This window comes from Sorghum bicolor, chromosome 7, assembly GCF_000003195.3.
Source record: "Sorghum bicolor cultivar BTx623 chromosome 7, Sorghum_bicolor_NCBIv3, whole genome shotgun sequence".
In the NCBI taxonomy this organism is placed as follows: Eukaryota; Viridiplantae; Streptophyta; class Magnoliopsida; order Poales; family Poaceae; genus Sorghum; species Sorghum bicolor.
In genome coordinates this window covers 1,477,737-1,505,516 of record NC_012876.2, presented here as the reverse complement: position 1 = coordinate 1,505,516, position 27,780 = coordinate 1,477,737, and the positions used below count along the sequence as shown (strand labels likewise).

The following is a 27,780-nucleotide window of genomic DNA, read 5'->3' as shown; positions in this document are numbered from 1 at the left end:
TACCTTTTGCGATGGACTCCTATATGGACTGGTTTCACAGTGTTCCAGTTACCTGATAACAAATATTTTAATCCTATGGACTATCTTATGACACACATTGTGGTTGCTCTACCCCACTTGACTTTTTGGTCCATTTGGCCACTAATTGTTTGATTTGAAGTTTGCAACCTGATCAACAAGCAGCTAGCACCATCGTCCCCTGAATCCCTGATGCTTAGTGAAACTGATGGAACGAATAAAAAGAGTTGAATTCACTCTGGAGTAAGTTAATTGAACTAAATCCATGGCGATGAAGAAAGCCATTCGTGCTCTGGTTGCCTAGAAGAGCTAGCTAGGATGACGATGAGCGGTGACGAAGATCGATTAATTTGAGTCTATGTATCATATCATATACCACAGTGTGGATCCAACAATATGAAACCCTTCTGCATGTGATTTAGCACTGTAGTAGCTAGTATAATATTTGCCTGGTTTAGTTCACAAAAATTTTCAAAATTTTCCATCATATCAAATTTTTAGATACATGTATATAATATTAAATATAGATGCAAATAAAAACTAATTACACAATTTATTTAAGCCTAATCAATCTATAATTAAATAATAATAATTAAATACAAACAAAAATACTACAATAGTCCAAGCTAGTTTTCCGCGAACTAAACAAAAAAAAAGCCTTAACACAAGCTCGTACGCAGCGAATCTCTGCGCTGGGACATACTGTACATAAAAACAGGTGCCCTTGCACGACGCCGTGTGGTCCTCTATACCATCCATCGCCGCCGGCCGGCCGGCCGTCGTGTATTTAAAGACCCGCGAGCTCTGCCTTGCTGCAACGCAACCAGCTAGCTCACCAATTCCACACGAGCAACCAGCTAGCCAGAGCTCATGATCATCGCCATGGCAGCCATGCAAGGACCAGGAAGCAGAGCAACGCGTGTCGTCGCCGTCTCCCTCCTCCTCGTCGTCCCCGTCCTCCTGGCAAGCCTCGCCGGCGGGAGCCCGCCGCCGGACCCGGTATCCTGCACGCGCGGCACGTCCGACTGCACGGTGACGAGCACGTACGGGTCGTTCCCGGACCGCACGATCTGCCGGGCGGCGAACGCGACGTTCCCGCGGACGGAGCAGGAGCTGGTGGCGGCGGTGGCGTCGGCGGCGGCGGCGCGGCGCAAGGTGAAGGTCGCCACCAGCCACTCGCACAGCTTCCCGAAGCTGGCGTGCCCGGGCGGGCGCGACGGCACCATCATCAGCACGGAGCGGCTGAACGCGACGGTGCGCGTGGACGCGGCGCGCCGGCTGCTGACGGTGGAGAGCGGCATGCTGCTCCGCGACCTCGTCAAGGTCGCCGCCGACAACGGCCTCGCGCTGCCGCACTCGCCTTACTGGTATGGCCTCACCGTCGGCGGCATGCTGGCCACCGGCGCCCACGGCAGCTCGCTGTGGGGAAAGGGCAGCGCCGTGCATGAGTACGTGGTCGGGATCAGGATCGTCACGCCTGCCCCGGCGAGCCAGGGGTTCGCCGTCGTTAGGGAGCTCGCTGCCGGTGACCCTGACCTCGACGCCGTCAAGGTCTCGCTCGGCGTCCTCGGCGTCATCTCTCAGGTCGGTGGTGTACGTACTGTGGAGATTAACTGCAGCATATATGATATATCCATGCATGCCGTACCATGCGTTTATTTGCCTTCAAGTAAAAGACATGAAAATTACAGAGCAATTACCATGCTTAATTATGGAGTAGTACGTCGTAGAGTAGAACGAACCTAATGCGTTGACATGAAAGATCAGATGGTTTTACAATTTGTAACTTGAATCAAGAAGCTAAGATAGATTAGATTTTATGCATGCATGATGTACTGATAGACGATGTGTGCACTGTGCATGCAATGCAGGTCACTTTTGAGCTGCAGCCGCAGTTCAAGCGGTCGGTGAAGTTCGTGACCCGCGACGACGAGGACATGGCGGAGAAGCTGGCCGTGTGGGGTGACCTCCACGAGTTCGGCGACGTGGCATGGCTGCCGCGGCAGGGCAAGGCGATCTACCGGGAGGACGACCGCGTCGACGTCTCCACCCCCGGCAACGGCCTGAACAACTACGTCGGCTTCCGCGCGCAGCCGACGCTGGTCCTTCTCGCCGCCCGAGAAGCCGAGGAGCGGCTGGAGGAGAACGGCACCGACATCGCGCGGTGCCTGGCGGCGCGTCTCCCGGCGGCGACGTTCGAGCTGCAGGCGTACGGGTTCACCAACGACGGCGTCTTCTTCACGGGGTACCCAGTGGTAGGGTTCCAGCACCGGATCCAGGCGTCAGGGACGTGCATCAACGGCGACGACGACGACGGCGGCGGCCTCCTCCTCTCCGCCTGCACGTGGGACTCCCGCATCAGAGGACCTTTCTTCTACCAGTCCGGCTTCAGCGTCGCCATGTCCAAGGTACCGGCGTTCGTCGCCGACATGCAGCGGCTGCGCGACCTCAACCCGCGCGCCTTCTGCGGGGTGGACGCCAAGATGGGCGTGCTGATGCGCTACGTGAGGTCCTCGTCGGCGTACCTCGGCAAGGCGGAGGACTCGCTGGACTTCGACGTCACGTACTACCGGAGCTACGACGAGGGCGTGCCGCGCGCGCACGCCGACGTCTACGACGAGCTCGAGCAGATGGCGCTGCGGAAGTACGGCGCGCTGCCGCACTGGGGAAAGAACCGCAACTTCGCCTTCGACGGCGCCATTGCTAGGTACCCCGGCGCGGCGAGGTTCATGGAGGTCAAGGACAGGTACGACCCGGATGGCATCTTCTCCAGCGAGTGGAGTGATCAGGTGCTCGGCATCAGGGGTAGCCCCAACGTCGTCGGGCCGAGATGCGCCATTGAGGGACTCTGCGTCTGCTCCGACGACGAGCACTGCGCGCCGGAGCAAGGGTACTTCTGCCGCCCCGGGAAGGTGTACGCCGACGCCAGGGTCTGCGTCTTTGAGCGACGCACACGACTCGTCGACGAGCTCTGACGAATGCAAGATAGTAGATCCATTTTTTAAGCTAGCTAGCTACATTGGTTGCCATTGTCTTGTGTTTGAAATTGAATTGGTGTAGATCGAACAGAGCAAGCATCATTTTGATAGGGTGCAGCACAGGGCGGGACAGGGTATGTGTGTTTACAAATAATGTGGTTTGTTGAAATATCAGATCAGTGTGGAATTATTTGTATTGTTTGATTGGAAGCATTTGATCGAACGGCATCTCTTGTGTCAAATTAAAGGTAGAAATCTTGGCTGTCTTTTGTCGTTGGTAATAACTTGTTATGTTACTTTTTGCATTGCGTTGGTTAGACTTTTTGGGCACGAGAGTGCTAGTCCACCGGGCCACATTTCTGAAGAGTGGTTGGGTGCTTCATGTCTATCCTTTTGCTCTTGTTCTTTTTTTTTACTTTGTTTATAGTCAACATGTGACAACATGAGAATACCTATTAATAAGTAACTTCTTGTGTGCGTTTAATTTGGTGTTGAATACCTATTAGTTAATCTATAACTTCTTGGGTGCCTCATGCCATGTTTCGTTCTCATCCAAAAACTTTTTATCTCATCTCATCGAATGTTTAGACACCTCTTTCAACATCACACGAAACATCCGATATGACACCCAAAAACTTTTCACTCATGAACTAAACGCACGCTGAATTGACTTTCTTTTTTTCCGGTAAAATGCAATTGAAATTGACTTGATTGACTATGACAAATCTCGATCCGGAGTTGCTGCATGCCATTGTTATCTCACTTGAAAACACCGACACCTTTGCCTCTGTAATCGATTACATTTATATTGTTAGGTTTCATTTTCAATATATGCATGCCTGGTAAGGTAGCAAGATGCATGACACACAACAACTTGTCCTTGGCAAGGCTTTATATTTGCTCAAACTATAATGCATGTGCCAATATGCCATATATATATAATATAAGTGTGGCAATGGACGAAGTTACCAAAGGAAGATCACCCCACCCCAAGCCCCATGTGTGAATCGTGAAAGTGACTCGTCCAGTGTGATGTTGACATCCAAAATTGATTAATTTGGGAGCAGTTGGAAACATGTGCATGCATACATGATGTATGCAATAAGCTTTTGTGTTATTTTTCTCGAAAGTCTGTGTGCACAATTTACCAAGAAGATCAAACATTAGTTCTTGCCTCCGGTGCAAATAGCCACCAGAAAAGATATCATGTTGGGCTGTGATGCTAATAGGCAAGATTAACCGAAGAGCCCAACATGAATGGCCTGGACCTTGGGCCGATATACTTTTAGGGTTGTCCGATTTGACGGCCCATGTATCGGTGGAACAGAGGGCAAGCAACCCGGGCCCATTTGGAGGAACTTGTACAGTTTGGGAGGATGCGGCTGCCGTGGCCAAATCGACTTGGACCCCACTCTCTTTTATTTTTTCTTAACACAGACATATTTTTAGTTCAATATAGGCCTTGTTTAGTTGGTGAGGAAAAAAATTTGGATGTCACATCGGTTGTTTTGTAGCATGTCGGAAGGGGTGTTCTGATGCTAATAAAAAAACTAATTACATAACAAGGCTGGAAACTACGAGACGAATTTATTAAGCCTAATTAATCTATCATTAGTACATGTAGATTATCATAGCACTTAAAGTTAATTGTGGACTAACTAGACTTAAAAGATTCATCTCGTGACTTCCAACTAAACTGTGTAATTAGTTTATTTTTGTATCTATATTTAATACTTCATATATGCGTCTAAATATTTGATGTGATGGGTGAAAAAAATTTTGGTTGGAAACTAAACAAGGCCATAATAACCTCGACGGCCCACACGGCCCATCAGAAAATTGAATTAATGAATGAACACCAAGACAATGCACATCAGGTTCCCCTATATTCGAATCACATGAAATCTATGCTTGTTAAGATCATGCCTTAAGCTCACATAGTTTTGACATTTCATCACGTCTTGGAGATCATGTAGAGTAAAATAGACCTAGACCTAATACTCTATGTGTTACCACCTCTGGTCAAGTAAAGCCTGGTTTGGTAGTGCTCCTTGAGGGACCCTAGCTCTGACTTCTTCAGTTCTTGACGTGAAGTTTTGTCAAATGCTAGATCAAGAAATGGATATATCAGAGAAGCACTATATATAGGGGAGAAACTATTTTGTTACTAATTGTGAAGGCATTTGACTTCCTTCCGACTTCGTGAGTGAGTCCGGATGCAAAGAAACCCTACTAAACATGGTCTAAAACATATGTGTTTTAGAGATGAAAGCCACTTGTTTTACCTTAGTTGAATCGTCCATTTTATTTGACTAGTAGTATAATTACTCCTACACCATGTTGACATGGCGTGACTATATATAAAGACTCAACAAATGTAAACAAAAGCTTATATGGGCTTGTTTGTTAGAGCTTCACTTTGACCTTTTTGAGCAGATTCCATGGAGTTCTACAAATGGTTGAAATGAACCTAGATTCTAGTGAAGAATTGATAAGAATCATTTCTCCATTTATATGCGAGCTTGGAGGTAAAAAAGAGACTCCGCTCTCCATTAATATTGGTTTAATCGTCAGCTGCTTCCTATCCTACTCATCCACCAAAATTAGTTCAGAGAATCAAAAAGTGAAAAGAATCGGGAGGTGGTGTTCTATGAATGCACTCGCTTTGGACCTTTGGTCATGTTATGTTTGTAATGAAAACACACAAGATGAGAAAAAATAGATTGCAAAAACCGGCAAACAAATATTTTGAGCTAAAAAGCACAAAATAGTGACAAAAAAAAAGGGCCCGTTTCAGGTAACAGCGACCAGCTGACATCCATCGGCACGTGAGCACGTGAATTCTACTTGAACCTCCTCTCTAACTTGGACAACAATACCCGTGCGTTGCACGTTGCACGGTGCACAAATTTGTGCCCACGCTACGATAACGCAAGTGTGGCTTGCAACTTAGATGACATATTACGAAAGCTACAGATCTAATCACTCAGAAAATGTAAAAGTCTTTTTTTTTCTCGTATACATGTCTTTTGAGCTTGTGATCTTTGGACGGAGCAACAGATGGTACTGGATTAACCTATGATGTTCGAATAGTAACGTAAGAAAATATATTATATTCAAATATTCAAGTGAACTATTTGTTATCTTTCGGTCGAGCGGACCGAAATCTCACGACCATAACACTGCGTGTGGGTGTCTGACACGGTGTCGAAAACAACGTTGGCTTGAGCTTATCAGCCCGAATATGCCAGTTATTTAAAAATATTTTTTTCTTCTAACAAATCAATCAATAGTACTTTCTGTCATAGTTTATCAACCAAACGAATAAGACGTGATAGGAGCTAGACGATTGATTAGCACATGACAATGGCATTAGTTATTTTTTAGGAAAAAGTCTATATAACCCTCCAAACTATTTAGAGTGGATTACTTAACCCCCCGAACTATTAAACCGGATATTCTACCCCCTCCCCCCCCCCCCCCGAACTTTCAAAACCGGTCAAATAACCCCCTCGACTAGTTTCGGAGGGTGGTTTTGTCTTTTTCTATTTTATTTATTTTCGCTAAATCTTTGAAAAATCATAATAAATTATAAAAAAAATCATAAAATAAAAATTTTAATTTTGTTGGACTCCTGATGAGTTGATCTACACAGTGAATATATAATATGGTATACTTTAGTACAAAGTTTTTGCTGTACCTTTAAATCTATGTTTTTCTGTAATTAATTTGAATAATTCATATATGCAGTTCCTGTGGTCCAATTGTGGTAAAATTTTTATGGTGGTCTCACTATTATATGCTTGAACTATGGTAAAAATTTCATACTCATTGGATCACGTATAACTTAGTTATAGATAAAGCATAGATTTAACAAGAATAAAGCTAAATAAATTGATAACTAAGTTGTACGTGGTCCACTAGGTACGAAACTTTTACCATAGTTCAAGCATACAATAATGAGCTCACCATACAAATTTCACCACAATTGGATCATAGGAACTGCATATATGAATTATTCGATTTAATTACAGAAAAACATAGATTTAAAGCTACAACAAAAACTTTATACTAAAGTATACCATATTATATATTCACTGTGTAGATCTACTCATAAGAAGTCTAAGAAAATTGAAATTTTCATTTTATGATTTTTCTATAATTTATTATGATTTTTCAAAGATTTAGCGGAAATAAATAAAAAAAGAAAAAGACAAAACCATCATCCAAAACCACTCTAGGGGATTATTTGACCGGTTTTGAAAGTTCAGAAGGTAGAATATCCGGTTTTATAGTTCGGGGGGTGAAGTAGTCTACCCTTGATAGTTTGGGGGTTATGTAGACTTTTTCCTTATTTTTAAGTGTAGAATATATATAGATTTTAGGTATTCAACCTCTACGGCCCACGGCCCACCAGAATTGAATGAACACTGAAACACGCTGAAAAAAATGCACATGATGCTCCTCTATTCAAAACACATGAAATCTATGCTCGTTGAGATCATGCCATGCCTCAAGGTCACATAGTTTGCCATTTCATCCCTGTCTTGGAGATAATGTAGAACGAGAGACTCAGTGCTCTATATGTTATCACCTCTGGTCAAGTAAAGTCCCGGTTTGGTAATTGGTACTGCTTTTTGAGGAAATTGATCTCTGAGTTACTAGCTCAAGAATTGAAATGGCCATACGGTAGAAGCGCAAGAGAGGGGATACATTATTTTTTTTATTAAAATGGTGAAGGCACGTAAAAGTGACTTCTTTGACTTCCTTTAACTTCTCGAGGAAAGCTAGCTGCAAAGAAACGCTACTAAACATGGTTAAAAAATATATGATGCTTTAGAGATCACAAAGCAGCTTGTTTTGTACAGGTTTTTCATAGTTGTAGCAACCGATTTATCTGACTAGTGGTAATAGTCGTAGAACATATCAACATGACGTGACTACAAAGAACTCAACAAATGTAAACCAAGAATCCAAAAGACTCAAAAGGAGCCCTAAGCAGTGGCGGAGCTTGACAGGAAAACAAAAGGGGCCATTATCACTAATTTCTTACTTAATATGCTTATTTATTAATTTTAAACACCAATTTAATAGCTACTTAATGGAGTTTTTAATTAGCAAAGAGGGGCATGGCCCTTTTAGCCTACATGTAGCTCCGCCAGTGGCCCTAAGTGTCGTCTATTCGGTAGAGCTCCGCTTCTATCTTCTTCAAACATATTTTGCGAAAGCTCTATCAAACGGTTAAAATGCGGTTAGATTCTAATAGAGAGTTGGTAAGAATCACATCTTCATTTACATTACGAACCGAAACACTAAAAAAACCCTTGCTCTCTACTGCTCCTTGTTCCATCACAAAATGCGGTTAGATTTCTAATAGAGAGTTGGTAAGAATCACATCTCCATTTACATTATGAACTGAAACACTAAAAAAAAGCTTGCTCTCTACTGCTCCTCGTTCCACCACCATGTTGATCACTTCTCAGCTGCTCCCCGTTGTACTCCTCCATCTAAGCCTAGGCAAATTACCCGATACCCATTACCCGTACCCGAATTACCCGAACCCGAGGTGCCCAATTCAATTATCAATTCGGATAGCAATTTGGATTACCCAAAATTAGGCCTTGTTTAGTTCCAAAATATTTTGCAAAATAGACACTGTAGCTCTTTTGTTTGTATTTGACAAATATTGTCCAATCATGGACTAACTAGGCTCAAAAGATTTGTCTCGTCAATTCCGACCAAACTATGCAATTAGTTTTTATTTTTGTCTATATTTAGTACTTTATGCATGTGTCTAAAGATTCGATGTGACGGAGAATCTGAAAAATTTTGCAAAATTTTTTGGGAACTAAACAAGGCCTTAGTTTGGGTAATTCGGGTAATATCCCCCGGTACCCGAATTACCCAAACATTTATCTATGTCTTTGTATTTATCATGTGTTGTTAGTTAAACATTAGAACTTATCAATTTATTAGAATATAATTCTCTTTGTTTGAACAAGTGACCGTAATATATTATTGTCTACAAAATGCTATTGAAATTCTATACAAATTGTTGCTAAAATTATATATAAATTGCTATTGAAATTTTGTGCAGTGTGTTGTCTTATGAAAATTCGGATAAATCGGGAATACCTGAACCAAAATTATCGGGTACTCGAAATTGCGGGCAGTGTTTTTTCAAGACTAATATCAGGTAATAATTTCCGTTACCTGAATTTTTAATTAACCGAATTACCCGACCCGAAAAAATCAGGTAACCCGAACGCCGAGACTGACCTCCATCAGATTCATTCAATCAAAAGAAAAAATAATCAAAAAGTGAAGTTGAAGAATCTAGAGGTGTTGTCCTAGGAAACTAGCCCTAAAATGAACCGGACCTCTGGTCATGTTATTCTTGTGATGAAAACGCATAAGATGGGAACTAAGATTGCAAAATATGCCAAAAAAATTATCTTCTAGGCTAAAAGAGACAAGACAACAAGACACATAATAATCACAAAAAAAAACACAATCATACATACATATTTCGAGAGAACAAAAACACATGACAAGAAGTCCAACAACTACTAACTTGTCATGTTTTTTTAGCGCATCAAAAACAAAAAGTTGATGTTATTATAGCGTGATGACAGTGTGTCCTCCTCCCCTCCCTTCCCTTCTGCTGCGGGGATCTGAATCGAACGGCGACAGAGCAACGCGCCGCGCAGCGGTGTCTGACAGGGACCCTCCACCGGCCGCTATAAAATCCTCCTCGCGAGGCCGGCGAGCGGCCCCCTTGCTGAGCTGAGTCTCTCACCCGGTGGCGGAGGCAAATCCCCAAAAGCCCGCAAGCCAAATTCCCCAACCCCCACCACCTCCACACTCCAGTAAGCTCCCCCGCCTCCTCCCCTCCCTCGATCTCCCTCCTCCTCCAATTCGTTCTGCTTCTGCTGCTACAGCTGATTCGAAATCGCTCCACTGCTACTGCTACTACTACTACTAATCTCTCTATACTACTACTACTACCTGTTTCAATCAATCGATCGATCAATCATGCCGCGCGTAGGTTTTTTCCGGCGCAAAGGTAACGAACGATCACGAGCCCCGGTTTGGTTTCTCGACCCCCCGCCGCCAGATCCGCCGCGATTCCGTCCGCCCGACGCGAGTTCCCGTCTGTATTTTTTTTCCGTGGATTTTTGTGTGTGATTTTTTTTGGGGGATTTTTTTTTGGTGTGGTCTAGGGTTAGGGTTTGTCGGCGGCGGCGGCGGCGATGTCGGATCGGCAGCCGTCGGAGGAGCCGGAGGAGCAGGTGGACCTGGAGGGGGACGACGACGGCATGGACGACGACGACGGCGGGTACCGCCGCCGCGGCGGCAGCCGGGACGACTCGGATGAGCCCGAGGAGGACGACGACAATGATGAGCGCCACGGCGGTGGCGACGGCCGCGGGGACGATGACGCCGGGATGGAGCCGGAGCCGGCCGCCGGAGGAGGCCGAGGAAAAGGCGGGGACGAGACGGGAAAGGGCGCCGACGCCGACGCCGACGCCGCCGCGGGTAGCGGGCCTGAGGATGAGGATGAGAGGAGCAAGTGGGACGAACTGCTCGCCCTGCCGCCCCATGGCTCCCAGGTCTTCATTGGCGGCCTGCCCCGCGACATCACGGAGGACGACCTCCGTGAGCTGTGCGAGCCCTTGGGAGAAATCTACGAGGTCAGTTTCACGAATTCTCTTTGTTTCTTACTGTCAGCCAGCTTGTTACATGTATGGATGGATGGAGTTGTAATGTGCGTCTCTCTTTGTGCGGCGAATTGAATGGCAGGTGAGGTTGACCAAAGATAAGGACACCAACGAGAACAAGGGGTTCGCCTTTGTCACCTTCACCGACAAGGACGCGGCGCAGCGTGCCATCGAGGATGTGCAAGACAGGGAGTACAAGGTAGCTACTAGCGCTGCTGATTGTTCTGCATAACATGAGTTTCCGCATTCTGTCATGTGTTCTGCGCAATGCGTTTATATCCCATGGTTTTTTGGTGCTACAGGGGAGGACTTTGCGGTGCTCTCTGTCGCAGGCAAAGCACAGGCTGTTTATTGGGAATGTGCCCAAGGGGCTGAGCGAGGAGGAGCTGACCAACATTATCAAGGGGAAGGGGCCAGGTGTCGTCAACATTGAGATGTTTAAGGTGTGCTTTGTGGCTTCATGCTTGTCTTTGTCTGTACAGCATGAGTTCTAGATTCACTAATAGTGAGATGCTGTTTGCACAGGATCAGCATGACCCGAACCGTAACCGTGGCTTTCTCTTTGTTGAGTATTATAATCACGCCTGTGCAGAATATGCCAGACTGAAGCTTTCATCACGAAACTTCAAGGTTGATGGGAGCCAATTGACTGTTAGTTGGGCTGAACCTAAGGGTCAAACAGATCCTTCATCTGCAGCTGCACAGGTAGGCATTTGGGCTAAAAAGAAATATTCAAATTCTATATGTATTGTTATATTTCAAGTTTTATTAGAGCTTTTGGTCTTGCAACATTAGGCTTCTGCAATTGTCTGCCTATCGTTCTAGATGAATTGGGCAATTTGGATGTCAATACATCTATGTTTGCCTTTTCTGCTGTCCTAATCTGTTAGGAACCATATGTAGATGTGGCCACTGGAAAATGAAAAACAAAGGAAGTATCAAGTATTTGAGGCTTAATGGTTGTATTTGTTGATTAGTCATTTCTCACTTGGATAGTTTGATAAAAGGTTTAGTGCCTTTTTAAATATGGCCTGAGTTTATAGTGTTTAAGTGCAATGCTGGCATGATTTGTAGTGCATAACCCTTCATCTTAGATTACTTAGATAGCTGAAGGTCGGTATGTTCTGTGTTGGTGAACCAGGCAGCTTATCTCGGAAGTGCTGTGTGTCTAGTGGACTAGTGGTTATACCTGACTATATTGTCTGACCTATGTTTCTTAGTCTTACATTTTATATTAGATTAGGATATATTGAAGAATAGATATTCTAGTCTAAAGAAAAACCCTCATCTGGTTGCATGTGAAGTCCAGTACCATGTATCTCGAGAATGTTTATTCAACATTTTAACCATTCTTTTCATAGGCCATGTTTGGTACAGCTCACAACAGCTTCATGAGCTGTTGTGAGCTGTTTTTTTTGCCAAACACTTGTTTACAAAACAGCTTCATGGATGAAGCTGTTTTTCTTCTCTCACAAAAACATGAGTGGGATGAAGCTGAAAAAAGTAGCTTATTGCAGCTCTCCCTCATTTCTTTCTCCCATCTATGCAAGAAGTAGTTAGTGAAGCTATTTTACCAAACTCTTTTTCCAAAGTAGCTTAGCTTCATTTTGGAAGTTGCTCATGAATCTATTTTCTAAAAAAACAGCTTTACTAGTGAAGTTGAGCTGTGCCAAACAGGGCCATAATGTATGCCAAAAATACATAATTTATGAATTATGAATTGAATGCTTCATGTGAATTCTTAAGAAATCATTGTGCAAAATTATTGTTGATTGTGTAGACTTGCAAGTTATGTAATGATTAACTTGCCATTTGTTCAACATGTGCTACCTGTATACTTTTATTAGATTAGATGTGTGTCCTGTTTGTTTAGAACAATCTTGGCCTGTAATTTTCATATGCAGAAATTTACACTCAGTCCTTTCCTTTTGGCTGTGGATTTTAATATTTGCTACAATTACGCAGGTGAAGACTATATATGTGAAGAACCTACCTGAGAATGTTTCTAAAGAGAAGATCAAGGATCTGTTTGACAAACACGGAGAGGTCACAAAAATCGTTCTGCCTCCTGCCAAGGCTGGGCATAAGAGGGATTTTGGCTTTGTTCACTTTGCTGAGAGATCAAGCGCACTGAAGGCAGTTAAAGGAAGTGAAAAATATGAAATTGATGGTAAACTCCCTCCCTGTTATCATCCAGTACCCTGTGGAATTTATTGTCGTAGCAGCAGCACAATTAGAATCTGTTCTTGACCAACTTAATCAGAAATTATTCATAGTTGAATCACTTTAAAATCACATAAGTTTCTATTGGCTTGGGTACCTCTCAGCTTGAAGTACAATTGTGTGATATGAGTGAATTTATTTAGACCATGAGTGCGATTTATTGGTATAAAAGGAGTTTTAGTTGCTAGAACTGCTTACTGTGTCATAAATAGATCCATCTTAGATGTAACCTTGGGCTTACTAATGCAGGTCAAGTACTGGAAGTATCCATGGCCAAACCTTTGGCAGATAAGAAACCTGATCATTCACACAGGTCTGGAGGAGGCCCTAACTATCCTCTTCCTCCCTATGGTGGTGGTGGTGGTTACATGGGAGATCCATATGGTGCTTATGGTGGCGGCGGTGGTGGTCCTGCATACAACCAGGTGATCCAACCTAACCATTCAGACTATCACATGTTTGCAATACTGCAATGTGTTATTTTGCTTTATTAACATAGTATATACTTTTGGCAGCCAATGATATATGGCAGAGGACCAGCACCGGCAGGAATGAGGATGGTGCCGATGGTGCTTCCCGATGGTCGCCTTGGTTATGTCCTGTAAGACCATTTGTCTACAACACAACACCCATCGAAGCTCAATGTCTGTCTAAGCACATATTTGCAGTTTGTGACAGCGTGTTCTTACATTTACAGGCAACAACCTGGTGGAATGCCTCCCCCGCCCCCACCACGGAGGGGTGGCGACCGAAGAGACAGTAGCAGAGGCGGCGAAGGGCACAGCCGGCGATATCGCCCTTACTAGCTTTGCCCTCATGTGCGCTCTACTCCCATCACCGTGTGAAGCATTTGTTAACTTAATGAGATGAGATAGGAGCGTGTGTTCTTGTTCCAGTATAAGGTCTGCAATGGCACGATGCTTGTACCATCTGTTTCTTCAGTAACTTGATTTTACCATGCAGCGCATGTGACTTGAAACTCTGTGATAGCCTTATATTGCTTCCTGCCTTCTGGCACCTGTGTTAGTGAACTGATGAACGAAGTGCCTGTGAACTCTGAAAGCTTTGTTTAGAGTGATTATTTTGCTGTCTTCTATGGATTGAGTGTTGCTGGCCTTATTTCACAGGAGAGAATTTATGCCGAGATGAGCCAATGTTTTGCGTCTTTGTGCAATTACATGAAACTAGAGTTGAAGGTAGCATCTGGTTTTGTGTTGTTGAACGGCCTCTTGTTGACAGGGTAGATGCACAGAACAGAACAAACTGAGGCCAAAAGTGGCGCGACCAGCCCCTGTTTTCAGTCTTTTAAAAAATGTTGTTATGGAAAAAAAATCGAGCAAATTCTACCACTTGCTGTACTCCGTGGGGCACAGAAGAACGCCATCTGAAACAAAAAAAAAGAGTTAAAAACGGTTGTTAAAAAACGCTGGCCGAAAACAAGAACTGACTTATTACTTGTACAACTAAAAACTGGCTAGCTAAATCTGTTACCCCCGGTAACATTTGCAGTTCATTTCTCTTTACGGTTGCGTTTCCATTTCTACAACGAAACAGCTCCTGACTTCTACAGTTAATAAAAAGAAACGGTGAAGTTGAAGCCGTTATAGGGACAGAAGCAAAACCTACGGAAATAGTATGACCTTTTGTGGTTTCTCCATTTTTAGAGAAGCCAAAGCCAAAGCCTGCAGATGGCCGCACTGGAGAGAATTATCAGAAAGTTGTTTTTATTTTCAATATTGAATAAATTCTACAAGCACAATTGCAAATTTAAAAGGTTGTTGTCATGATTGAACGCCCCTCGCTTGTCTGAAAGTTATAAACTCAACTTGAGATCCAAAGTTCTAAACGGACCCCAAAAGTTTGGATATGCTTTGAGCATAGAACTGCGTCGAGATTAACCAAGTCTAGTAACTCAACAGGGAGTTGGCACTTGACACCCATGTCGTCGTGCAAAGACCATCCGAGCTTACGGTACAACGTGATAAATAGTTCAATGAAATAAATACGTACGAGCATAGGTCCATCCCCAAATCCGTCCCACTACCACCGGCAGAATCAGCGAAATACACGTACACCCATACCCAGACCCGGCACGACTGACGGGGGAGCTCACGGCCAATCAATCCTTTTGCCCCGGCGCTCCCACACTGTCACACGACACGACTAGACTACACGAGTACTAGTCGTACACGACACGGACACGATACGACGCCTGGCAAACAGCAGCAGCAGCTCAGAGCTTGGCGGTGCCGGCGAAGTACGCGAGAACGCCGACGAGCGGCGCGTTGATGTAGGTGGCGGGCTCAGTCTGTCCGTAGCTATCGCGGTCGTCGACGAACCCGTCCCGCGCGTCGGGGCCACCCACGACGGCGCCCACCAGCAGGTTGGCGTCGGGCGCCGCCGAGTGCAGGTACGCGAACCCCTGGTCGCACCCGATCCGCGCCGGGTGCGCGCGCACCGACGGCAACGACGCGCCGCGGTGGTGCAGCCGGCGCGGGTACCTTTCCCCAAACCCCACCATGAACGACGTCCCCGCGGGGTTCTTCCCCAGGATATAGTCCACCTGCCTCTTCGCCAGCGCCACCAGCTCCGCCGGCGCCACCTCTCCTCCGCCACCGCACGCCACATTGCCGCCGGCTGACCGGAGGTATTTCGCGTACGCGAGCAGCAGGAACGTCGTCGTCGTCACGTACTGCATGTTGCTGCCGCCTTCCCTGTAGATGAGCCCGCCGGGAGTGTACTGCCCGGCCTGGAACCCGGCGGCGCCGGGCACCAGCGAGCAGACGTAGCTGTCGGAGTGCGCCTTGTACAGCTGCAGCCCGGGGACGTTCCGTCTCCTGTCTCGCCGGAGCACCCCTCTCGCCAGCAGGACCTTGGTGCCGATCCGCTTGTCGTCCCAGCTGAAGCTGTAGTCGTCGTTCCCAGCGCCGTCCTGGACGCCGTTGGCTCTCACGTACGCCATGAACGTCGCGTTCCCGGACGCGCGGTGCAGCCACGCGGCCGCCCACAGCAGCTCGTCGTCGTACCCGGAGTAGGAGCAGTAGAACGGACACACCGCGGCGCTGAGCGTGCCCTGGCTGTACGAACCCCGGTGCCGGTCCGCGAGCTCGAACGCCACCACGGCGGCGCCGAGGAGACGCGCCGCGTACCCCGGGTCGGCGCGGCGGAACGCGACGGCGGAGGCGGCTAACGCCGCCGCCGTCTCGGCGGCCACGTCGGAACCGGGGTTGGAGGAGGTGACGGCGTAGACCGCCCGCGGCGTGTCCATGTCCTCCGGCCGCTCCCAGCACTTGTGGTCCTGCGCCGGGTCGCCTACCTGGACGTAGAGTGTCCCCGGGGTGGAGGTCGCGGCCTTGAGGAGGTAGTCGGCGCCCCAGCGCACGGCGGCGCGGGCGTGCGGGAGGTTGGCGCCCATGTACTTGCCGAAGTCGGCTACGCTCCATGCGAGCATTGTTGTGGTGAACGCCATTGGGAGGCCGAACTTCATGTTGTCGCCGGCGTCGTAGTAGCCGCCCACCAGATCCACCTGCAGTAGTGAGTTGAACGCCGGAGATATATATGGAGGTCAGGTTGTCAGTCGTGCGTGCGAGAGACGGAGACGGTGAGGAGCACTGGCATTAGGCATTATTACGTTGTGCTGGGCGCCGTCGGTGAGGCCGGAGTCGCCGCGCCAGGGCATGCGGTTGCCGGGGGGCAGCTTGCCGGAGCGCTGGCCCTCGAAGTAGATGATGGACTTGGCGAGCGCGTCGGCGTAGTTGAAGGCGGCGGCGAGGCCCGGGGCGAGGAGGAGGAGGAGGAGCAGGACGACGGCGCAGACGCTGAGCAGCCTGCTCCGGGGCTGCTCCATGGCTGATGGCTGGCTGGCTTGTGACAGTTGGGGGTAGTGTGGGTGGTAGTGGTGGGTCTCCCGAGCAGAGTGGTGGGGGAGTGAGAGTGGAGGAGCATCCCTATTTGTAGAAGGGGAGCGGCCGGCAAAGACGGTTATGTTAGTTGGAAGCGAAGCTTTTAGTGTGGCGAGACCGGTATCAGCTGCGAGAAAACGGGGTGTTGGGAGACATGATGCAGTGGAGTGGAGTGGAGTGTAGCGGGCTAGCGGCAGTGCATGCAGGAGTTTTAACAGAGGAAAACGGGGGCAGCAGAGGAATCCCAAGAAGACCGCAAGTTTGACCGGAATGACTTTCGGCTTTAGGAAAACGGGTGTTTTTGGGCTGTAGTAGCTCCTGTCTGGCAAAAATTAAAGAACTGTACTAGCAGGTCATTTTCTAAGAGCAACCTCAATGTATATGGACCAAATAGTCCATATATATAGGGCCTATATAAGTAGTCCATAGTTATTATTATTTGCTCACAATGTTCAGCCAACAAAGTAGTCCATAAGGTGGGGTTCACTAGAGATTAAAAATTATTCTTTGCAACTATCTCATGTATCATGACACAAGAGAGAGAGCATGGAGAGAGAAAATAACATTTCTTTATTGCTTATGGGTAGTCCATAGAGCTATGGCTACCTTTTGTTATAGACTGCTATATGGACTACCTCCACAATGTTTCAGCTAGCTGATAGAGAGTATTTTATTCCCTATGGACTACTTTGCTGCTACATTATGGTTGCTCTAAGGCCACTAATTTTTTAATAATTTCTTTTTAACATTTCTTTCATATTTTACTTTGTAACCGGAGCTCCGTAACCGGAGCTCCGTTAGTTTGTCATATAAGTCATACTTTTTCATAAAAGTGTTTTCTCTCACAATAATTAGCGAATAGTATTTTAGTTATGACTTTTCAGATAAACATGCTCTTGCCTTTTGTTGTTTGCTTAGGAGTATGATCCTCCTACTTCTTTCTTTTGACTCGTCCCTTGTAGTTTTTCGGAGATGCAGAGGATGTTTGGTTGCTAGCCAAAGTTTACCACAACTAATTTTAGATAAGTGTGGCAAGCCACAAAAAGTGTGACTAGCAAATTGGTTGCCACACTTTGCTATGCCTAAAGGAATCTTGCCACACCTTTTAACTCTATGACATGTGGAGTCTAAAAAAATTTATGCCTAAACTTAGTTGTAAACCAAACACTTACCAACTTGATCAAACTTGCTTAAGGTAAAATGTGGCAAACTGTGGCTTGCAACCAAACAGCCCCACAATGCAAAGAGAGCTGAAAAATCCGGCGGTTTCCTTTCGAGCGGCCGCCTGAATGGACGCCGCACTTCCTCCCCTGGGCCTTGTTTAGTTCCGAAAAGTGAAAAGTTTTCGGTACTGTAGTATTTTCGTTTGTTTGTGACAAATATTATCTAATCATAGACTAACTAGGATCAAAAGATTCGTCTCGTGATTTACAGCTAAACTGTATAATTAGTTTCTGTTGTCGTCTATATTTAGTGTTTCATGTATGTGACACAAGATTCGATGCGACGAGAAATCTTGAAAACTTTTTGATTTTCAGGATGAACTAAACAAGGTTTTCCTCCCGGTCCCATGGAAAGGCAAGATGCCGCACCGGCGGAAAGGAGAAAAAGCTGCCGGCTGCCGCGGGCACGGGCACGGGCACGGGAGGAGAGCTCGGCTCATGGTCGCTAGGGTCCCGGCGACCGGTCGGCTTTTCTTTTTTCATGTTTTCCAATTGGCTGGCGGAAAGCAGGCATACTCCATGCTGACATGCATTGCAGTGGAGTATAGTACTGTAGCGTGGCTGGACCTGTGGACCGCTGGAGACTGGAGAAGTAGTTTTTTTTTTAACTGCTGCTATAGCAATTTTTCTGTGGCCAACCCACATGAGTACTGTACATGACCACATGCCCCTCTCTCTCTCTCTGTCTCTGGTCTCTGCTGCAATGTCACCACTCCTCATGCATCAGTGTGGATGATGGATGCCGGTACCCTTTTTCACACCCGCGCGCCCACGCAGGTGCGCGCACACACACACACTAGTCTGTCCAAAGCTTGAGTACTCTAGAGTACTAGACCTTGTTGACCAAAGGACCAGGACCAGCCTTTGCTAGTTTCGAAATGGCTCTACCTCTTTATTCCCAGAACACAGGGAAGTGTTTTACCTCCAGTGTTAGCATTAGGAGGATTTGCCTTGCTGCTTAGGCTTTGTTCAGCTGCCAAAATTTTTAGATTTTGGGTGCGGTAGCACTTTCATTTGTATTTAGTAATTATTATTCAATTATGAACTAACTAGGTTCAAAAGATTCACCTTATAAATTACAGGTAAACTGCGTAATTAATTTTTGTTTTTGTCTATATTTAATAATCCATACATATGCCGCAAAATTCGATGTGACGAGGAATCTTGAAATTTTTTTACAACTAAACAGGGCCTAGTACCCTCCGTCACAAAATATCTGTCACCATAGTTGGCATGTCACTAAGTTTGATTAGATTTACCTTATTCATTTTGCTGGAACTTAGCTTATGCTGATGTTTATGTTAATTTTTTATGAGCAGAAAACACTATAAAAAATAATGTTAATTTATACCATAAATTTTAATATTTTTTAATATATTTAGTTATTTATTTTTCGAAAAGTGAAAACGACAATTAAAAAGGAACGGATGGTGTATATCCTTACTTACGCCTATCTGTTGCAACAAATTTGTAGTCCAATCATAGTTCAGTGCTTTATCAAGTCGCAGGCTACACTAGGATATTCCAATAGTTTTCTAAAAAATCCAAAAACTTTTCAAAATTTCTCGTCATATCGAATCTTGTGCCATATGCATGGAGCACTAAATATAGACAAAAATAAAAACTAATTACACAGTTTGCCTGTAAATTACCAGACGAATCTTTTAAACCTAGTTAGTTCATAGTTGAACAATAATTATCAAATACAAATAAAAGTGCTACAGTACCCAAAAAAAATTTTCACCCGCTCAACTAAACAAGGCCTTAGTTTCGTCCCAACAGAAGAACAACAAAATTCAAATTAGTCATGATCCTCGTTTTACACATCCATCAGATAGTGTAGCTTAGGGCCTTCTTGATACTATATTAAGAAGACTAAAGTTTAGTCCTAAACCATCCTATCAGGTGGACTAGTTCACTAGTTGGCTAAAGTGAACTAAAACTACTAGTCCATGTCACCAAACAACACAACTAAACTTCACCTAACAAGGTCTAGCAACTAGTGTGGACTACTAACTAGTCCTCCTAGGTGATCCGAACAGCCTAGTTTAGAACTCACTCAGATAGCGGGATGGTTGCAGTAGATCGAGCACCAAGTTTTGCTGACACTGCCAATAACAATATAACTTAATGAATTACAACACATCTTGCAGCTGAAAATGTTATCCTTAAGCAGATACACAAATTGTAAGCTTATCAATACAAACTAATCAACATATCATACATCACATACTACAAAAGATAAACATTAAATAGGTCTGGTAAAACAGAAACAAAGCATGCCCCATCCAAAAATTAATTAGATTTGTTGTACATTTGGGGCCACAGCCATAGATAGTTCGAGGGACAAAGCATGGTACATTTAAAATTAAATGGAAATAGACATGATGACTGATGACATCCGCCCTTCCCCCCCTCTAAGATATAAACATTGCACTAGCATGGCACCGGCTGCAAGGCTCCAGAACAGTTAATTTAACTGTAGACGGAACTTTATTCTCAATGTATGTTCTCACAGCCGAAAGCGCTCTATGGGCTTCCTTGAAAAGAGCAGCTTCCATGGTATGACAACGTTTTTGCTTACCTTCACCACACCTATAGCCATACATGGTGTCCAACGTAAGACACTCAAGTGACACCGCATTATTTAGAATATAAGAGGCTAGTTCAACCAAGCACTTTGCAGAGCTGAAACCACTGATCTTCACACTCCGGAGACAGCCATGGTGGCGTGTGGGCATGTGTCTCAGTTGTGAATCCTCAAAAACAGATTGATACAACATATGTGGCTGAGACACCTGACCATGAAAAGGATAAGATGATTCAATTTAAAGTACCAGACTAATCAGATAGCTTTGCATTATTAAATGAACGAACAGAGCCAGCGCCTTACATCTAATACTAAAGTCTCCAAGGAAGGAGACGCGTCAAGGAAAGAAACCAGCGAGCAGCAGTCATATGGACGCGAAACAGGTGATAATAGCAACCTGATGGTTAGGTGCTTAAGGTAGAGGAATTTGGTAGGCAGCATTGGTGCATCAACCACCTGCACAAAAAATGTCATGTGTCAGATACATTACACCAGGTATGAACAATGTAATCCATAGATATCAGTAGCAAAGAATCTTGTAGAGAGAATACCTCACTCTGTGAATTTATGACAAGAGTTTCAAGATTCGGCATACTGGATGGCAGCTTGCCACGAGCATCTCCGATGAAGTTTGGATAATACATGGCTAGTTTCTTCACTTGCAATGTTTCCACATGTGAAAAGTTCAACCTGTGTCCAGTAAGGCAAAGACTAGAGAGATTTGGAGCTTTGCTTTCTATAACTTGAAGTCTATAGCAACTAAAAACGCTAAGGCTGCTGAGCCGCTGTAGGGAACAAGGTATCTTTAGGTAAATAATCTCCGCACAGCATTCCAGCTCTAGTTGTTCCAAAGCAAGAGAGTTACAAAGCAGGCACTCTAACTCATCCCATGTAATCCTCACATCAGACAAATGCAGACTTGTTAGACCTCGCAAGGGGCAAAGTTCAACAGTGGGATGGAGGGCAACATTATGAAGTTTAAGATACTGAAGTGAGTTTCGAACCCCATCTGATAAAAGTGAGCATGGGAAATTGTATATTTTTTTTGTTGTGGGCAACCAGAGGGTAAGTTTTTCAATGCCTGGTTTAAGAGCAATCTGAAGCCAACTGTCAAAATAACGAGCACCATCAAAACCACACATGTAACTGTAGTCAAGACTGAACGTTTTCAAGCCAATCCCTGAGTGCTTCCTAAGAATGCGGCCAATTTTGTGATGGAAATTCTCTCCACGCCCATTTATCTTCAAGCCAATCGTATCCTTATTGAAGATGAGATTTGGATGACATCTCCAGGAATGTAAAAAGGCACGAGATGCACAAGCAGCACGAGCAGCTTCACGCATTGGCATCAGGGAATGTATGTGAAACAATATTTCCTGCACACAGAAGCATTGGATAAATTAAACATCAACATTGAGATTGTAAAGCCATTACTTCAACTGATTAAAGGAAAAACAGTACAAGCACACGGAATAACATTGTAACCCAGGTAGCTCTCCACATGATGGTGTATGGTGCATTGTGTTATATAGGTACATAGTGCTGAGGAACATAACTGTAGGCAAACTAAGTAATGCAATTCAGTTGTTAACACCTAGCCCACTAGCTTGATCAGTAGAACCCAATCCAACCAACAGCCCATAAAAGCAACCCCTGACCCCTCTCCTATTTATTTTTTCCTGATACTCCACATATACGTATCGACCACGTATCTGTATCAGATACACATTCGATACGGAATAAGTGGACAACCATGCAGTATAGAATATGCGAACGAATGACCATATGAACTTGGTTGCAGCACAACACTAGCGATATAGACAAATTAATAATCCTTGAGTTCATGGCCTAGTTTGGCCGCATACAAAACTAACCACTGACCATCATTTTTTCCCTATATGATAGTTCAGTAATACTCGTAGTTGGGAATCATAAAGGTTAGCGAGTGCTTTTCAATAAGAATCCACTCTACCAATTCTGAGCACATAGTTCACATGCTATTAGACTAATTGTAGGTCCAACCGTGAATTTGGACAGGCAAAGCACATCTTATATAAATGAACGGTGGGAGTAAGAATTGCTAAAAACAACCCATATATGCTAAGTTATTACCGACATAATACTAAAGCACCTCCACTTATGCATAAAATTCTACAGAGACATGTTACCAGCTTTTACTGAAGAACAGATGCGATTATAAATAAATTGACAAATTTGTCATTAGCTCAGTAGGAGTGTATGATGTGACCAAATAGCAGCACTAAGAGATATTCTCTGTTTATAAATCATATTACGCAGCTAGCCTTGCATTGTCGAAATAGTTAGACCGAGGAGAACTCAATCTATAAAGCTGCATCATGAGAGTTAGTTAAAGGCATCGGTACTACCTCAGGAAGGTCTGGGATTGAACTCCTCATTGTTTTACCAGCTCGAGATATTCCATCGCCGTCTTGTTGACACGGTGATCCCTTTCTTTTACCCCTTGAGGTAACAAGACTACCTGCAACAGAAAAAAAAAGATGGTAATAGCAGCCCAGACTGATACATGAAAGAATGTACGGGGGGGACGGCGCGGGGGGGGGGGGGGGGGGGGGGCAGACAGGCACCCAAGCACTTTGGAGATCGACCAGAGAACCTAGAAAGTGAAGAAACCATCGACCGAGGTAACCTAACGTTGAGGGCGAGCAGGCTGTTAGGAGGAAGAGACTTACGCCGACATCGGGCTCGGATTTGCCAGCGACGCCGCTGCCGGTCGCGAGGCAAGGACATGAGGCGGTTCAGGTTCAGCACCAACATCCCCATGTAGTAGACGACGATTTCCTTCGAGCCGGCGGCGGAGGGCGGCGCGTCGTATCTACTCCGGCGGAGACAGGACGGGTTGTGGTGTGGGCCTGTGGCTGTGGGTGGTGTCTGGGGGTGATGGGCCGGGCCAAGATGTATCGTCCTACCTTCCTTCGATTTCTATAAAGGCTCTATAGGTTACTCCAGTTTTCCTCTTTGATAAACTTCAAAACAAGATATCTGAGCTCTCAAAATTGTTAGAGCAATCTAAGAGCATCTTGAGTGTCTCATGTTCCTTCTCTATCCATGTTTTTAAGAAAAAAGAGAAAAAATAATCATCCCCAAGAGTTCTCCATATCTTTTTCACATGCGCATAAATATACGTGCAGCCTAGGAGCACGCATCGGGAGAACTAGAAGGAGATGCGAAAGGAAAAGGAAAAAAAAACATGATTTCGGATAAGAAATCCACAAGAGAAAAATCTAGTGAAAGGGCAAATACGTACAGAAACAAATTCAGGATTCCTGATACAAAACATGAGATCAGGCTATGGGAGAAAAAAGTGTCGAGAAAAACTTTTAGTATAAAAATATAAGAAATTCTTAGAGGTGACTTTTTCCTCTTTCAAACTAATTTAAAAGTTGGCAAACATCATATTTTGAGGAATAAAATATAGAGAATTCTTGGAAATACTCTAAAGAATAGATTCTAAAAAACTCATGATTAGCGTTCTCTAAAATAATTTCTTCTTAAAAATGTATAGTTTTTTATATTCAAAATCGTTATGTCATCTATCTATTTTTTTCGGCCTTCTTTGTTCAGCTGATAAGGCATGACAGAAAGTACTGTTGGCTGATTTATTGTGAGAGAAAAACACTAAACTCTTTGGTGGCCAGCAGCCTAGGCAAATCAGCCAAAACAGACAGCTGACCGTGGCCACCGATAATTTTGAAGACGGGCTTGGAGAGTTAATTGATACGATTTTAGGCCCATATTGACTATATATGGCTTCAAAGATTCTTTTGGCTAATTTTTTGGAGTTATTCTTAGAATTAGCTCCTCCTTCTGGTTGGAAATGGTTTGGAAGGTGGTTTTAGCTAAAAACACGATAGATACTTGATTAGAAAAAAATACAGCTCCTAGAAATACCTTCACATGCTACAAAAAATAGTTAGCACTAGAAAAATCCCTAGAAAAAAACTTTAAATTTCGTAAAACATTCTGATTGGTGTCTAAACGTGTTTTGAAAACTTCCACAGCATGACAAACAACCAGCGTGAATGCATTCACACATTAATGTATGTTGCATTCATGTTGGTCGCATCCATTCTTTTCGTTGTGTAGTTTTTAAAACATGTTTATACATTGATTGGGACACTTTAGGAAATTTCTAGAATTGCTAGATATTTTTTTCTCATTTCCCTTGTGCAAAGTCTAATTTTTAAAGTTTATAGACATATTTTCATGAGCTGTAAATATGTTATTTGGATTTTTCGTATTCTGATGTATCCGTAGGATTTATTTTAGAATTTGTAGAAGCTAACTTATCAAGTGTTTATTAAATTTGTTTAACTTAAAAAAGACAAAACCGCCTTCCAGAGCAAGGAGCTCATTGAAGCGGTTTGGAGTACTCCTCAGGGGGGTCAGATGTCCTGTTATAAAGTGCCAAGATTAAAGAAAAAACAAATAACAATTAAGGCATGTGCCAAACGTTTAGGAGGAGTAACAGCACGGCGCACGATCTATGTCTTGCTAGTGACAGTTGGGTACTTGGGTGTCCAGAGCAGAGTGGGTGATTTGTATATAGGCCCTGTTTAGATTAATTAGGCTCAAAAGATTCGTCTCGTAAATTATAGATAAACAATATAATTAGTTATTATTTTTATTTATATTTAATACTTTATGTATGTGCCGTAAGATTCGATGTGATGAGAAACCTGTAATTTTTTGCGAAGTTTTTTTGAACTAAAGAAGGCCATAGAAGGGGTCAAGGGGGGGTCATCAAGGCGGTTAAGTACGTAGTTGGAATCCAGTGTTGTGTGCCCGTGCTTACCGAGTATCAGGTGCGAGCAAACAACAGTACGTGCAGGAGTTTTAGGTCCTGTCTCGCAAAACGAAAAATGTTGGTAATGAGATGAGCTGAAAAAGTGTATCGTCGTTGTATAAACTGTCCCCTTCTAATCCTGCGATTTCCTTTGGGGCGGCCGCTGAATCGACAGCTTGGCCGGTGCGGAGAGGAGGTCTGCAATGTCACTACTCCTATTACACGCAGTGATATGGATGATGGATTCTCACTGGTCAATCACGCTGGCGCCCACGCAGCGAGCTTGGGGCTTCAGCGCACGCAAATTTGGATCCAAGGCACGGCAATGGATCCGCTCCAGCTCTAGTTAACCCTTTTTTTCTCAACCGGTGGAGTGTTTTAGCATTAGGATTTGTCTTGATGCTTAGCGTATCCTTCACCTCCTGGATCAACCTGTTGACTGTTGGTACAGTACTTGGGCTTATTTGTTGCAACAAATTTGTTGTCCAGTCATTATCAAAATGACCTTCGTCCCCTTGCAACTGCAACTGCAACTTCACATGAGCTAAAACCTTCAATTGTTACACGTTAACTCAGCTGTGACAAACAAAAAGAAAAGCAGCCTTTCCCACTTTGCACCCACCTTTATCTGGGAATGATCAAATAGCCAACATATATCAATGCATTTGCATACACCAAAAGACATTAACCAGTGATCGTTATACTACTACACGTTCTTCATCCCATAGGGAATGAGTATTCACGCAAGTCCATAGGTGCAGGATGCCAAATAGGTGTATATATATTTAACTCAGCTGTGACAAACAAAAAGAAAAAGGCAACTTATACTACTATGAATTTGCACCCGCCTTTTTCTGGGAATGATCAAATAGCAACATTTCCCATATATATCAATGCATAGCCGGTCCATCACCACAACAGGATGCGCCATGCCCATTTGCTGACCTGTTGCAGCCAGTTCAAAGCCCCCCAACACTGTCCATCCCAAACCATATGTCACTTCTTCACATTCCTGCATAGTAGCAACAACAACTCTTGGCCATACAGGGGTAAACAAATCGTTAACAAGAAACAACAGTTCATTCCTCGGTGTTTCTGTACGACAGAAAGAAATCTCCAAGCCTTCCTTTGAACTGCTGTATTAATCAAAAGACAGAAATGAAATAATGCACAGCAACAGCATATCCCCAGCCTTTGTTTCAACTATCAATCAAAAAGGACACATTATGAACCAACGATTACAGCATCAGACGGGTTTAACAAGTCCAGAACCCCTCATCCCTCACTAGCAGATCCTAAAGCGCGCAGACAACCTTAGCACAGAACCAGTACCCCAACTCCGACTAACCCTGCCTCCTCTCCCCAACGTGGAACTACTTAACAAGTAAGTAACAACTAACCCTGCGGCCTGGTCTCTGCTGGGAAGTAAACTGTGGTCTCCATGAGTGTCTTCATCGTCTTCGCGAGCAAACCGAGCTTCGCCTGGAACCAGTGCTGAGGCCGGCTGCAGTTGCCAGCCTCCACAAGCAGCTCACGGACGCCGTTACACAGCTCTGCCGCCGTGACTGAGAAGTTGAAAGCTCCCTCGGAAGGCACACCCACGGCTCTGCTCTCGAAATCTCTGACCCAGTCACTGAATGCAACCACGTAACCTGTGTGGTCAGCCAAATCCTGGCGAGTGAGGCTGGAGAAGATTGCATGGTGGGTCTCCAGGGCGGTGTTGAGGAGCATGTAGGAAGTGTCGACGTTGTTGAGCCCAATCAGATCATCTTCAAACACAAACCAAGAGCCCTGCCGCTGCTGGGAGGAGAGAAGCGTGTGCAGAGCCATCGCGTGCTTGGGGACAACTGCACGTAGCTTCACAGTGGAACCAGAAACAAGACTGATCGACAGAGTAAAAGCAGCACGCAGCCCCCAGATCTCGGTTGCCACGGGCGAGGGAACCAGAGCAAGCGCCGCCACCGCGCCCTCGGGGATGATCACTGCCGCCGCCGCCGCGGCCACAGGGATTGTCGCTGCCGCCGTCACCCGCGCCTCCGCCTCCGCCTTCTTCCTCATCCCCTCCACCGCCTTCTTTCTCCTCTCCTTCTCCGCCTTCTTTCTGCTCTTCTCCGCAGCTTTCATCTCCTTCACCGTGACAGGGAAGTTGACGATGCAGTTCATCAGGGTCACGAGGCCTTTGTCGATGTTCTCGAGTCGGGTGCCGAACCACTTCAGATCTCCTTTGCCGTTGAGGCCCTTCACCACCACCTTGCGGGCGAGCCTAGAGATGTTCCTAGCCTCCGCGAAGAAGTTGAAGT

The 27,780-nt window shown here is 44.9% G+C and overlaps 4 protein-coding genes across 7 annotated transcripts; 2 read left to right on the top strand and 2 right to left on the bottom strand.

The window, feature by feature from the left end:
* Nucleotides 662–3,224, top strand: LOC8068565 (L-gulonolactone oxidase 2). The gene is made up of 2 exons (XM_002444877.2): nucleotides 662–1,602; nucleotides 1,890–3,224. Exons 1-2 carry the CDS (start codon nucleotides 889–891, stop codon nucleotides 2,991–2,993), a joined length of 1,818 nt encoding a protein of 605 aa, XP_002444922.2. The 5' UTR covers nucleotides 662–888; the 3' UTR covers nucleotides 2,994–3,224.
* LOC8066096 (heterogeneous nuclear ribonucleoprotein R) lies at nucleotides 9,706–14,036 on the top strand. Of its 3 annotated transcripts, none has more exons than XM_021464707.1 (9): nucleotides 9,706–9,865; nucleotides 10,220–10,690; nucleotides 10,800–10,916; nucleotides 11,020–11,160; nucleotides 11,249–11,422; nucleotides 12,683–12,887; nucleotides 13,190–13,365; nucleotides 13,456–13,541; nucleotides 13,638–14,036. In XM_021464707.1, exons 2-9 carry the CDS (start codon nucleotides 10,250–10,252, stop codon nucleotides 13,744–13,746), a joined length of 1,449 nt encoding a protein of 482 aa, XP_021320382.1. In that variant the 5' UTR covers nucleotides 9,706–9,865; nucleotides 10,220–10,249; the 3' UTR covers nucleotides 13,747–14,036. The 3 variants fall into 3 exon arrangements, with proteins under 3 accessions (XP_021320382.1, XP_002444921.1, XP_021320381.1); XM_002444876.2 differs by having other exon boundaries at nucleotides 11,243–11,422; XM_021464706.1 differs by having other exon boundaries at nucleotides 9,780–10,062; nucleotides 11,243–11,422.
* LOC8066095 (endoglucanase 19) lies at nucleotides 14,800–16,932 on the bottom strand. The gene is made up of 2 exons (XM_002443717.2): nucleotides 16,572–16,932; nucleotides 14,800–16,466 (listed from the first exon to the last, which is right to left on the bottom strand). The coding sequence occupies exons 1-2, from the start codon at nucleotides 16,785–16,787 to the stop codon at nucleotides 15,174–15,176; spliced, it is 1,509 nt and encodes a 502-aa protein (XP_002443762.1). The 5' UTR covers nucleotides 16,788–16,932; the 3' UTR covers nucleotides 14,800–15,173.
* On the bottom strand, nucleotides 20,181–23,576 carry LOC8068564 (F-box/LRR-repeat protein At3g26922). 2 transcript variants are annotated; one of them, XM_021464704.1, is made up of 5 exons: nucleotides 23,367–23,576; nucleotides 23,043–23,155; nucleotides 21,207–22,031; nucleotides 20,959–21,111; nucleotides 20,181–20,863 (listed from the first exon to the last, which is right to left on the bottom strand). In XM_021464704.1, the coding sequence occupies exons 1-5, from the start codon at nucleotides 23,455–23,457 to the stop codon at nucleotides 20,483–20,485; spliced, it is 1,563 nt and encodes a 520-aa protein (XP_021320379.1). In that variant the 5' UTR covers nucleotides 23,458–23,576; the 3' UTR covers nucleotides 20,181–20,482. The 2 variants fall into 2 exon arrangements, with proteins under 2 accessions (XP_021320379.1, XP_021320380.1); XM_021464705.1 differs by having other exon boundaries at nucleotides 20,661–20,863; nucleotides 21,053–21,111.